The 12,244-nt window shown below is 44.1% G+C and overlaps 1 protein-coding gene across 1 annotated transcript in view; it reads right to left on the reverse strand.

Moving 5' to 3' along the window:
• Positions 1 to 12,244, reverse strand: part of GPC3 (glypican 3) — a 422,044-nt gene that overhangs the window by 89,154 nt on the left and 320,646 nt on the right. Inside the window, exon 6 of the mRNA XM_049644836.1 lies at positions 10,797 to 10,917. Coding sequence (XP_049500793.1) covers positions 10,797 to 10,917 — 121 coding nt within the window. The remainder of the gene's footprint in view (positions 1 to 10,796; positions 10,918 to 12,244) is intronic.

Consider the following 12,244-nt stretch of genomic DNA (forward strand, 5'->3'; position numbering starts at 1 on the left):
CACTTGTACTAACGCTGCAAGACAGATCGTAGTATACCCATTTCACAGATGAGGAAAGTTGAGTACCGGGAGGTTAAACAATTTGGCCTAAATCTAGGCAGCCACAAAGTAACGTACCTGCAGTTTGAACACAAATCTATGTTCGGTTCTAAGGTCTTTGTACTTTCCCCAAACTAGGTTACACCGTGCCATGGCTCCCAAATTTTTTTTTTACAATGACTCTAAATCACACACCAGTAACACTTAACAACTAAAGCAGATAGTATTGGTTTAACCAAAACTCATGTGGAACGGTAAACATTGCCATCCCAAAACAGTCCTTTTGAACCTGTAAAAAAAAATTTTTATTTTTATTTCCTTTTGAGAGAGAGAGAGAGAGAGAGAGCAGCAGAGGAGCAGAGAGAGAGGGAGACACAGAATCCGAAGCAGGCTCCAGGATCTGAGCTGTCAGCACAGAGCCCGACACGGGGCTTGAACCCATGAACTGCGAGATCACGACCTGAGCCAAAGTCAGATGCCTAACCGACTGAGCCACCCAGGTGCCCCAGTCCTTTTGAACCTTTAAACAGGATAAAGAATATTTCACGGGCCACTCACTTCCATGCCCCGCCCCTCCCACCCCAACATACACATACACATATGTCCCCCTTTACCCCACCAATCATGGCCCCGACACCAAAAGAGCTGCTAAGTGATCGCTATATTTGAGAGATATATTCTTGTGGGTCAGTGAAGGTTTCATTGTTCCTTATTGCTGTTTCCATCATAATTGAAAAAAACAAACATGTTTACTAAGCTGGGTTTCCCCCATTGCGCTTACATAGTCATGTTCGTGAATCTACATGTAACACTCTGTTTGCATTTATCCCTGTAACTCTTCACTTTGCTGGTTTTCTCTCCCATTCCATCCCACTGAGATATTTTTAGATCCTGATCGTGTTATCGATGTATTAGCTAACCCCACCTAGCTTCATTCTGTCACTAAAATATTAAAATTATGCCTTCCCTGTCTTAAGTCACTGGTAAAAAACTTTAGGCAGTAAGGGTCAAGTACAAAGCAAACAACTAAAAGCCTCTCTCCAGGTTGACACTGATATGTTAAGAAAATATTCTTCAGATATGATAGTTAATCCGCTATACATTTACCGAACTATACGATCACTCAGCCAACATCACTTGTCGCTTGTTTAAAAAGGATCACAGGAATCTCTGTCAAACACCTTGCTGAAATGTGGGTACGCCATGTCTCTGCCATTCCCCGATGTAGTAAAATCAGACGCACGCACGCACACGTCAGGGGCAATGGCTTGATTTGTTCTGAGTGAGCCCACGGTGGCTTTTAGGAATCATCACAGTGGCTTCTAAAAGCTCATGCTCTCCAAGAATCTTGTCTAGAATTTTGCCAAGATGTGATACCAGGCTCCCTGATTTGTGGTTTTCACAATTCAATTTCTACCCCTTATTAAAGGTAAGGGTACAAACCCAGGTCTCTCTCCAGTCTTTTGGCTCTTCTCCTATTTGTCGTGATGGTTAAAAATTTGCTAATGGTGATACCATGATAATAACCAAAAGACTCTTCAGTGCCCTGGGATATAACTGATGCGAACTTGGGCCTCATTATTTATGACAGACCACAAGAGTAACTCTCTTAGCTTTGTTTGCTCTTGTCAACTGCTTGCCCATGATACAGAATAGATATCACTCCGAAAAGTGATGCCTTCGTAGAATATGGCCTATGAAGAAAATAATATCCAAGTCAACTAATTAAACAAATAAGAACATGCTTAAACCCTATTGGGAAACTATCCGATTTTATTGCAGTGCATATTAATAAAAATGTAATTTTTTCACTTTGACATTAGTTAGAAATCTGCTGGAAACATTCCACGTAACAGTTGCTATGCAAAATCACTACGGTTGCTATCTAAGGCAAGCATACAGCTAGGGATACAGACTTGACCCCATTATTATTATTTTACATTTCACTAAGTACTAACACCGAGCCCACACAGGATATGGAAACATCCCTGGTCACGTGTCAAATAAGTTTACAGTACAGGGTTAGGTCTCAAATAACCACGGGCGCACACAGGACTGAGGCCACACATTCGGTTGAGCCAACGAACAAAAGGCTGCCACCCAGGGGCAAAAGTGCCTGCCCTGTGTAGTTTCACTCCCATCGGCAGAATCCTAATGGCTCGTGCAAGGAAAACAGAGATGTGTCCGGTCTTCAGATTCTAAGGAGATACTTTTGGCTCACGAGTACAAGGATGTGGGCCTTCCAACAGGAACATCACTGCCAGTAGGAATAATGTCTCCACCTAGTCATTCACACTCTCCCGTTTGGTCCCCATTTTAACCAACAGTTCATTTTAGAAGTGGCTGATGGGGACTGGAAGGCATTCTCTGACTGTCTTACACGCAGGAGTACGTTTGTTGCACGAATGCTCTAACGAAAAAAAAAAAGGCTCATATGGGAGAAAACCTTTCATGTGAGCTTCAAGGGCACGTCTTATTGTGTTAGCAGTTGGAACCCTTTGTTTGAGTGAAATCTTACTCCGAAGACGGATATGTAAAGCAGATTTTAAAAACGTAGCTGCGCTGGTTAAAATAGGAATGGGGACTCAGAACACCCCCCCACAGCTTGTCTCCCACATCTCTACTCCCTATGGAACACAATCTGAATACACTGCCTGAACAACCGAGCTAACTGGCACAGAAGCCCACTGACTAACATGATGCTAATTTTGCCATTCTGGAAGGAGGGAGAAGGCACTAAGATAAATGAGTACAGTGCACCCAGGAAGCTTGGAGGAGTTGAGATCCAGAGCATGAGAGTCCCAGAACGACCAGCCCTGGGTGTAGACAGGAGCCCGAGGCCGACTCTGGGGGTGGGTATGAGGCCGCGGACAAGTCTTGCTGACTCTGCCTGCTTTGGGTTCAGTGACCCCCAGCAGACACCCCCACTCCAACCATGGTGTGCATGCAACGGGTACGTGGGCTGAGTGAGGCGACGGGCACCAATCTGTACTTGTTGTGACCAGGCACTAGTTACTAATCATAATAGGAGGTAAATAATTAGCAAGGTCATGCCTCATGCTCTTCTGCTTTTGGTTCCAAAGATGAAACTGCTGAAGAATGGGCTTCTGCCATGCTCAGGAGTACTGCGTAAGGAAGTGTGCTTGCGTGCCTGCAAGAATGTTCTATGTTACACAGGAGCCTTTGGAAGCCAGAGCAATGGCACTGCAACATACTGACGTGTTCATTTCCCAGCCTCAGCTTTGCCATTTCCTGGCAGTATGATTTTGGACAAGTCATTTCTCTCTCTTGGCTTTAATTTCTTCATCTGTATAATCAGAGGGCTGGACCCTATGACCCAAAGGCCCCTGCTAACTACAACCCTGCACTTATGTAAACTTGTCCTTTAGCACAGAAGCTGGTTTAATATTGAATGCGAGGAGTGCCTTAAATTGAATCTAAATTAGGAAATCAATTGAGCAGCAAAGGTTGAGTCCTTTGAATAAGTTGACCAATAAAATATTATATATATATTGTCTATACATGATACGATGTTGGGTGCTATACGAAATAGAGAACTATATGCATGGTCTCAGATTTAAGGTGCTGACAGCCCAGAGGCAAGATGCGTATTCATAAATACATCTAGGTAAAAAATTATCTCTGAATTCCTTGAATAGTCTTTGAATGTGCACTTACTGATACACTGCTTATAGTGAAGGCTTATGGGGGGGGGGGAGGTAGAGAACAACCGTTTGCTCTTAAAAATGTGTTGCATTTGGCCAGCAGGTAAATGTAAACAGCACATGAGACCTTATGGATTTCAGAGATATTTTGGAACTCTGTCTCTAACTTTGTAAATCTGGTCACCTTTGTAGTTTGATAGAATTATCTCGTCATATGTAGCAGAGCTTGTCTTTCCATAGCTGACATGTCCAATACTTCTAACTAAAACAAAACACTCACAAGAGAGTACAATATACTGCAATGGAAAAAGATAATGTCTTTCCCTTCATTGCTAAGTCCAGATTACCACAACACTGCTACCCATAAGGTTTTGGCTCACCACCCCTGACTCATCTTCCATTTTTGAGTAATTTCATTTAATATGCAAGGACTAAAATACATGACCTAATTTAAGTACCTTTAATCCTGTTAGATTCTAAATATAGAAAAGGGTTCGTTTTCAAAAAACTTACTACGAAATACTTGGGAATTCTTCTTGGTGCAGGGTTATTAAACTGTACATGGTAATTAAGATATTAAAAACACATGCTCCCCAAAGCCACCAGACATTGTAATTATTTTTCAGGCTATTAAGCAAAATGACAAGATTTTTTAATGATAAATGTGTTTTGGAATGCATCAGCTAATTCCCTTTTATTTCATGAAATGATGTTTAGCTCCACAGAGTCTAGGTCTGGTATTTAAAGACCAACTCACATTGTCCTTTTGTAACTCAGAAGTCATTCATTGGCTCTTGTTAACATGCCATTGTAGACACTCTGTCTTTCACACACACACACATTCTGACTCCATATGGAAATGGCCATTACTAAAGTTCTGCCACGCTAAGTGTGACAGACACTGGGACATAATTCCATTTGGAAAGGCCTTTTATTTAAATTTGACTCTCAAAAGGGCTCTCCTTTTATTTTGAAATTTTAGATCAATGTTGGCTTTTCTAGCAACCATGGGACGAGGCCAGTGTTTTATGACTCTCGCTGGTTTTACTGTGGGAAGACTATGAAAAAAGTTGCTCCGTGTTTTCTACCATGCCTGAGATTCATGTAAAGATTTTGTTTTTAAATCACATGCTAAGGAACGTCCTGGGTAGTTCTCTGACACTTAACAACTTTACTCTTTAACTTATTAAAAGTTTTAACTTTCTATTTCAAAAGTTAGTGTCTTTTTATGACAGAGTGGTCTGGCAGCGACCTTAAAAATACTTTTCAGGGGCTTGCCAAGGGGGATGGAAATGGAGAAATTCTACTGTCTGTCTGATTCACTTTTTACATTTTTTTGACCGTTTCACTTCATTTTATAAATCAGAGACAGCTAATAGAAAGTTTGTCTGCTGTGTATAACTCCAAGCCACATCACAAAGTGTCTCTGTTTCCACACCATCTAGCATGGTGGTTGGTTTTCAAAGAATCTTCCTCTTTAAAAAATTTTTTAATGTTTATTTATTTATTTTGAAAGAGAGAAAGAGGGCCTGAGCAAGCAGGGGGAGGGGCAGAGAGAGAGAGAGAGAGAGAGGAGAGAGGAGAGAGAATCCCAAGCAGGCTCCATGCTGCCAGCACAGAGCCTGATGTGGGGCTCGATCTCACGAACCGTGAGCTCGTGACTTGAGCAGAAACCAGGAGTCGGATGCTTAACGGACTGAACCACCCAGGCGCCCCTTGCAGAATCTTCCTAATTGAAGTTTGGTAAACAATACGCTCATCCTTTCCTTGCCGGTGATTTCAGAGCTTCAACCATGGAAATTACTGTATTAGGGACTCGGAAATTGTCAGACAAATTAAAGAGTTTCAGTGACTTGTGCTCCTGCACATCTTCTTTGTCTAGACTCGTTAACCAGAGCAAGGTGTGCTGTGGCCTTAAAGAAGTATAAGGAAAGGCCGCACAGACTGAAATCAGTGGCCCTGGATTGTAGGTCTAGGCCTACCACTTACTACATGTAGGTCACTTAGCCCTTCCGGGGCCCCGAGTTTCTTCATCTGGTAAATGTAGGCAATAAGGCCTGCTTCTCAGAGCCATCGTGAAGATCAGTGTATCTAACGTACGTGAAAGAGCTTTACAAACTGAACTGTGCAGTGCAATTACATGGCGGAACTGACATCCTTCGCATGGGGTCACGTGGCTCACGTGATCCGAAGACAGGTCGCCTATCTGGCCCCGGAGGAGGGAAACCTTAGGGGTGATGGATGCAAACGTGTTTTCATAGTTTGATGCTTTCATAGCCTAACGGGAACAAGGCAGTAGGACAGAGGAATTGGGTGGGGGGAAGGGCAAGTTGAAGTTCCATCTGCCCAGGCTGGAGGACTGGTGGGAAGAGAACAAGCTCTGAAAAGATGAGAGGTTACAAAGTAGAAAGGGGTGACCTGGGAACAGGGTGTTTTAAAAAGAGCGGCAGAGCAGAGAATAAAGTCACAAGACTTGTTCACAAGAGGGTGCTGGGTTAAAGGCTGACCTTGAGCTACAAATCACGGAATCACACGGCTGGAAGGAATCTTAAGAGGCCACCTCGTCCACTCCCCCACCATTCAGCAGGACATTTCAGCCATCCCGAACAGATGAGACTTTATCCAGCTCTGAATGAAAAGCTCAGACACCAAATGGGCAGGTATTGACTGCTCTGGCTTCGACTGTTTACAACAGGCAGGAAACAATTTCTGGAATTTCATTTGAACCTGAACTGAAACTGGCGGCAAACAATAAACAGCTAGATTCTCCTCGGGAACAATAACTGACAGCGGTTTAGGGACTGCTAAATTCGCACTAACTACAGAGCTACTCTTAAAGAGAGAGAAAACGTCCCCAACGAGGCTAGGTTAGAGGGCAAATGGCCCACAATATCGCTGGGGTAAGAAGGTATTGCGATCATTCTTGGTGTTTGGGGGGTCTTCTCTCCACGCAGGAGCCTTGGAGCAGAACACTAACAAAAATAAAACTTGTTGTTGTTGTTGTTGTTGTTTGAAAGTAACAGGGCCTAGCAAATTTCAGAACTGACGCCGAGGCCTTAAAAGCGTCCAGTTCCTCTGCGAACACACGGCAATAAATCCTCACACAAATTGGAAACCGAAAAGGAAATAAAAAGGTCCTCATTTCCAATCGTGGGAATGTTACACATGAACTCTGGCTTCGAAGGAGGAGGGGAGGACATTCCACACCTGCAGGCCTTCCCAGGAAAGGGGCCCAGGCCTGACCCTGAACCCATCCCCTCAAGGTCACACCACGGGACTGTCAATCTGGAAATAATGTTACTTTATTCCCTTAGTGAGTATATTATTTCCAGTGCTATCAACAGCAAGTATAACCTGAAAGGAGGCAGCTGAGAATTTCCATGTGAGAAAGCGAAGAGTTATTTCGGGAAGTGCTCATAAATGGCCGAGCTGCAGTCCATCTGGATGGACACACACGGGCGTACCTACCTAGATAGACAGAAGTAAGTGGCCCTGCATCTACAGATGCGTCTTTTGGAGCATCCTACTGGAGTTTCATAGACACGGCACCAAGCGGGGGGCCTAGGAAAACAACATTGTACTCTGGGACTTGCCACTCACTTACACGTGAACCTGGGCACGTTAACTTGATTCTATCCCCCACCCCCCACCCCCGCTCCCCGCTTCCAATCACTAAAACTTTAGGTCAGTTTAGTGAGGCATTCAGTGAATCCAGATGTTTGGCAGCGTATGGGAAGCAACATCTGGATGACGGATCGCGTTTTCAACTGAACTCGCTGGACGTTTTGGCAGCATGCCCACACAGCCTTCACTGGCTTGCTGCCTCAGTTTCCCTAGCCACAAAAAGGGACAAAGATTATTTATCATTTACCCTGCAGGGTCAGTAAGGACGAGGCAATGTCCAAAGGTCACAATGAGTTCTTGAAAAGAATGATTCTGTGACGGTACTATATCTTATACTGTTCCAGGCTGAACGCTTTTCCCAATGTAACCAGTTAGACGTTTAGAACAAGAAATCACTTTGAAAAATGCCTAAACGCTATACAGATATGACACATCATCATCATCTTCTTCGCCGTCATTACTGCCATCCTAACATTCTTCCTCGACTTTCCTAAAATGTCTCACTTTCAGATTGAATCACAGCCAAAATACAAATTTTATCGAAGGTCTGAAAACAAATGTGTTTTGCCATGTAAAGCAAGACAGATGAGAAGAAGAACTCAGTGTGGGTGTTTGGAGCCCAACCAATTTTAACAGCTCTACTTAAACAGGTAAAACTGGTCTATCAATGAGAATTAATTGGTTGCTCAATGGTATTTGCAAGGGAACCAAAAATGTTCACATACGCATTTACTGCAGAGGTGGGAGAAAGAAACTGTAAAGGTGACTTTTCGACGCTCACGATATACACCTCCCTACCTGTGAAGTGGTTTCAGCTCTTGTGGGCTGGAAGTCAGAGGAAAGGCACGGAAGGAAACAGTACGGAGGAGGAAGAGACACACCAAAGGGATCGACAACCACACAAATTGGGGGAGCAGATTAGACGGGCAAAAAGTACTGGAATACCGCTCCCCTTCAAACTCAAGTCCTGCCTACAGAGGAAATCCTGAATTATAATAGTCTTAACTGCCACGTATTATCTGTCATGCACATGCAATTATATACATTTGTGTATATATGAAAAATATATGGAATATATAAAATACGTTACACGTGTCATTTAGTCAAGTTTTCTACAACGGGGGGGACAGATAAAATTTCGAATCTTCACGATAACCTTCTGAGAGGTTTTGATATCTTTCTATAGTACGGAGGAGAAAACTAAAGCTCGAGTCGAATGACTTGCCCCAGGTTACACACCTAGTAAGATCCACGGCCAAATTCAGATCCATCTGGATCCAAAGCCCATGCTCTTCCCACTACCCCACACGGTCTCCCATAGGATTAATATCAAACGTGCAAAGTCTTTGCCGAAAGGCTGTAAGTATTTTTAGTGACCACTGGATCACATAGGAGCCCATGTCTGACACAGCATTCCCTTTAACCACGGTGGAGGTCCATGCTCGGGCCCTTGATCTTTCCTGGGACTGCTGCTCCCTCTCTTGTCTCTGCGCACTCATTGTTTATGGCAGCTCTTGGCACTTGCCCCCTGTGCGTTCCTTCTTCCCCTAGCCTGGCCCACCTCAGGCCTACGCAACCCAGCCAGAACCGATGCACAAAAACCCTCTTCTGGCTCCTCATCACGGGCTGCCTCTTACCTTTAAGCACTTTCCGTGCTTGGGCTTCCCCGCCAAGGAAGCTGTGAATACAGAGGACTAGACTTCTTGTGAATCCCAAAGCCCCTGGCACTTGGCTGCGCACATAGCAGGTGTCCCTTAAGGTTCGTCGACCGAAGACATCTACTGATAGTATTCTTTTAGGATTAGGGGCACAGTGACGGCGCCTGAGAGTTTGGCGTCACCAGTGTTGGGACCTCACCAGTTGAGTGGAGCCACCCAGACACAGCTGGTCAGAGATCATTTGGAAATCATTCAGAGGACAAATACTGCTATTGTCCCCAGGTAAAGCACATCATGCCCTCGGTGTCCAGCCGGAAGTGGTCTACGTTGTGCTCTGACCCCCTCAGAGATGCGTTTGGAAAGAATCCTACTACCTTTCACCAGGCTTCGTAGAACGTAGCGAGGTTGTGATGTCACAGAAAGAAGGATCTTTTAGGCCAATACTGTCATCGTCACATGCTTAGCAGCGCTGACGACTATTTATTAAGTGCTCACTGGGTACAGAGCACATTACTGGGCACTGGAGGAGTCCCACCCAAGTGTGTTGTAAATATTTTCACAAAGCCATTTGCAGTGAAATATACCACTGTTAGAAAGCCCTTCCTAACATTTTCTAAGAACCACAAAAATGTCATTGCTAACCTTCGTATTAAAAAACAAAACCATGCCAATGTCTTCATACAGAAACCTCTGTTCTTGCATAGGATTTTAGTCGCATGAAAGTTCTTCCTAAGCTACAAATAGAAGTCAGTGGGTGCCAGGGCCCTCCCACCCATGGATCACGGAGCAGGAACACTGTCACTCTGGTAAACGGTGGCACTTTGGGTGGCATTTTTTTTTTTTATTGTGGCCACAAAGCAATCACAAGCAGATGGTACGACTAACTTCTATTTGTGTCTTAGTTACTAAACGCCTCATGAGAGGAAAAACTCTGTGTACAGGTCAAGGGAATCTGTGGGTGTCTCTGTGCATGGCAGTGAGTCAGAAGTTGGCAAGGGTGCAGTGAAGCTGGTCTTCTAGTATCTTCCTAGTGGCGGTGAAAGCTGATATCTTCCCATTGGAAAGCAATTTGGAAACATGTACTACAATGCTCACATCCTCTAACCTGGTAATTCCAATATTTTAAGAAAATGATCTAAGATAGGAAGAAAGCACCATGCGTGAAGAGGTAGCTTTATTTATGATGGTAAAAAATTTGAAGCAATCTCAATGTCCAGCAAAAGCAAGCTAATTAAATATGATGAATACTTAAAGAAATCTTAAGCAGCCACAAAAAATGATTAATATGAAGATTTGTCACAACAAGAAAAAGTGCTTCCAATATAGTGCTAATTTTAAGAACTATAAATCACTTGTGCGGCTCCGATTATGTAAAAAGTCTGTGTGACTGTGGTTTTCTGAACAAATATTAGAAAAGAACAGGTAAAAATGAAAACAGGATAGAGTAGTGGGATTGTGAGAAATATTTTCCCCTCCATTTTCCGAGTTTTCTCTAATATTACAAAATTACCTTCATAATTTAAAAGTGGAGCGGAGGGGCGCCTGGCTGGCTCAGTCAGAAGAGCGTGCGACCCTTGGTCTCAGGGTCATGGGTTCGAGCCCCGCACTGGGCACAGAGCTTACTAAAACTAAATAAGTAAACTTAATAAAATGAAATAAAACAAAATAAAAATGGGGTGAAAAACAAGGGTCAGAAGTCCTTGTTAACAGAAAGAATCTTTGACGAAAATGCAGCAACACAGTTGGAACAGCAGATACTGTCTCTCCCTCATTTTTTCCCATTTCCATTTTTGTCCAATGTATCACTTACCTGGTTAATGTGCTTCAGTTTGTCAATGATTTGACTGACCACTGGCTCGGGGCCCTTCATTTTCAGCTCGTGGAGGTTGAACTGATTTTTCATGCCATTCCTCGCTGCCTTCTGGCTATATCTGGAAAGGGGAGAGTAGAGAAAAGCTTTGTCACAGGAGAGTCCCGAGCCAAATAAAAGCTAACTATACGTGGCACCAGTGGTCAAGCTGACCACAAGCTCTGTTCAGCCTTTTAAACCATGGGATGACCCCACGGTGCAAAAGTAAACCGCTCAAGATACAGTCTATTTGCAATGGAGAACATTCACTCGGCAGCCAACAAACACTGATTCAACATTCTTTTGTTTGCTAGGAGTTGGGGATACAACAATGACCACGACAAAGTCTCCGCCCTTATTGTATTCTGGATCTAGTGTGGTGTCCAGAAGAGCAAGGGCCAAAGGCAGCTCAGAGAGATGAGAGCCACGTTAAGGGAGGTCCTGGGCCTCGGTTAGGGGGGCACGCAGAAGGGACCTTAACTCTGAGTGTGCTTTCCACTTAGTGGAAAAAGAAAGGCGCTCGCCTGTTCTTTACCTCTTCGGTCTCCTCCACTTTCTCCTCTCACCATTTCCTGCGGGCTTTGGACCCCGGGTTTCTTTTCAGGAGGCATTCCCAAGTCACACGCAACATAAATTCGCCCCTCACCTTCTACGCTCCCCCCCTCCCCGCCCAATTATAACAGAATAGTCAGGGTGAGGGCAAATTCATGTTTCTTTTATTCACATTTCATTTTATTGAATTTTTTTAATGTTGATTTATTTTTGAGAGAGGAAGAGAGACAAAGCGCGAGTAGGGAAGGGGCAGAGAGGGAGGGAGACACAGAATCCGAAGCGGGCTCCGGGCTCCAGGCTCCAGGCTCTGTGCTGTCAGCACAGAGCCCGATGTGGGGCTCGAACTCATGAACCATGAGATCATGACCTGAGCTGAAGTTGGACACTTAACCAACTGAGCCACCCATGTGCCCCTTAATCCCGTTTTATTGTATGCTGGGTTTTTTTAATGTTTATTTATTTTTGAGAGAGACAGCACAAGCAGGGGAGGGGCAGAGAGAGAGGGAGACACAGAATCCTAAGCGGGCTCCAGGCTCCAGGCTCTGTGCGGTCAGTACAGAGCCCGACACGGGGCTCGAACTCACAAACAGTGAGACCGTGACCTGAGCCGAAGTTGGGCACTTAACCGACTAAGCCACCCAGGTGCCCCTTCATCACATTTTAAATTACAAAAAGAATAATGTCCATCGTAAACGATTCAAACAGTACAGGAATAAACAAAGCATAAAGTAAAAGTTCCCCACCATCCTATCCTTCCAGAGAGAAGCATGGCTAACAGTTTCATCTGTATTCTTCTAGGGGTTTCTACACACTTTTAGTAATACATAATTTTAACCCAAATCGAAAGCATACTAGTC

This window comes from Panthera uncia, chromosome X, assembly GCF_023721935.1.
Source record: "Panthera uncia isolate 11264 chromosome X, Puncia_PCG_1.0, whole genome shotgun sequence".
Lineage (NCBI taxonomy): Eukaryota > Metazoa > Chordata > Mammalia > Carnivora > Felidae > Panthera > Panthera uncia.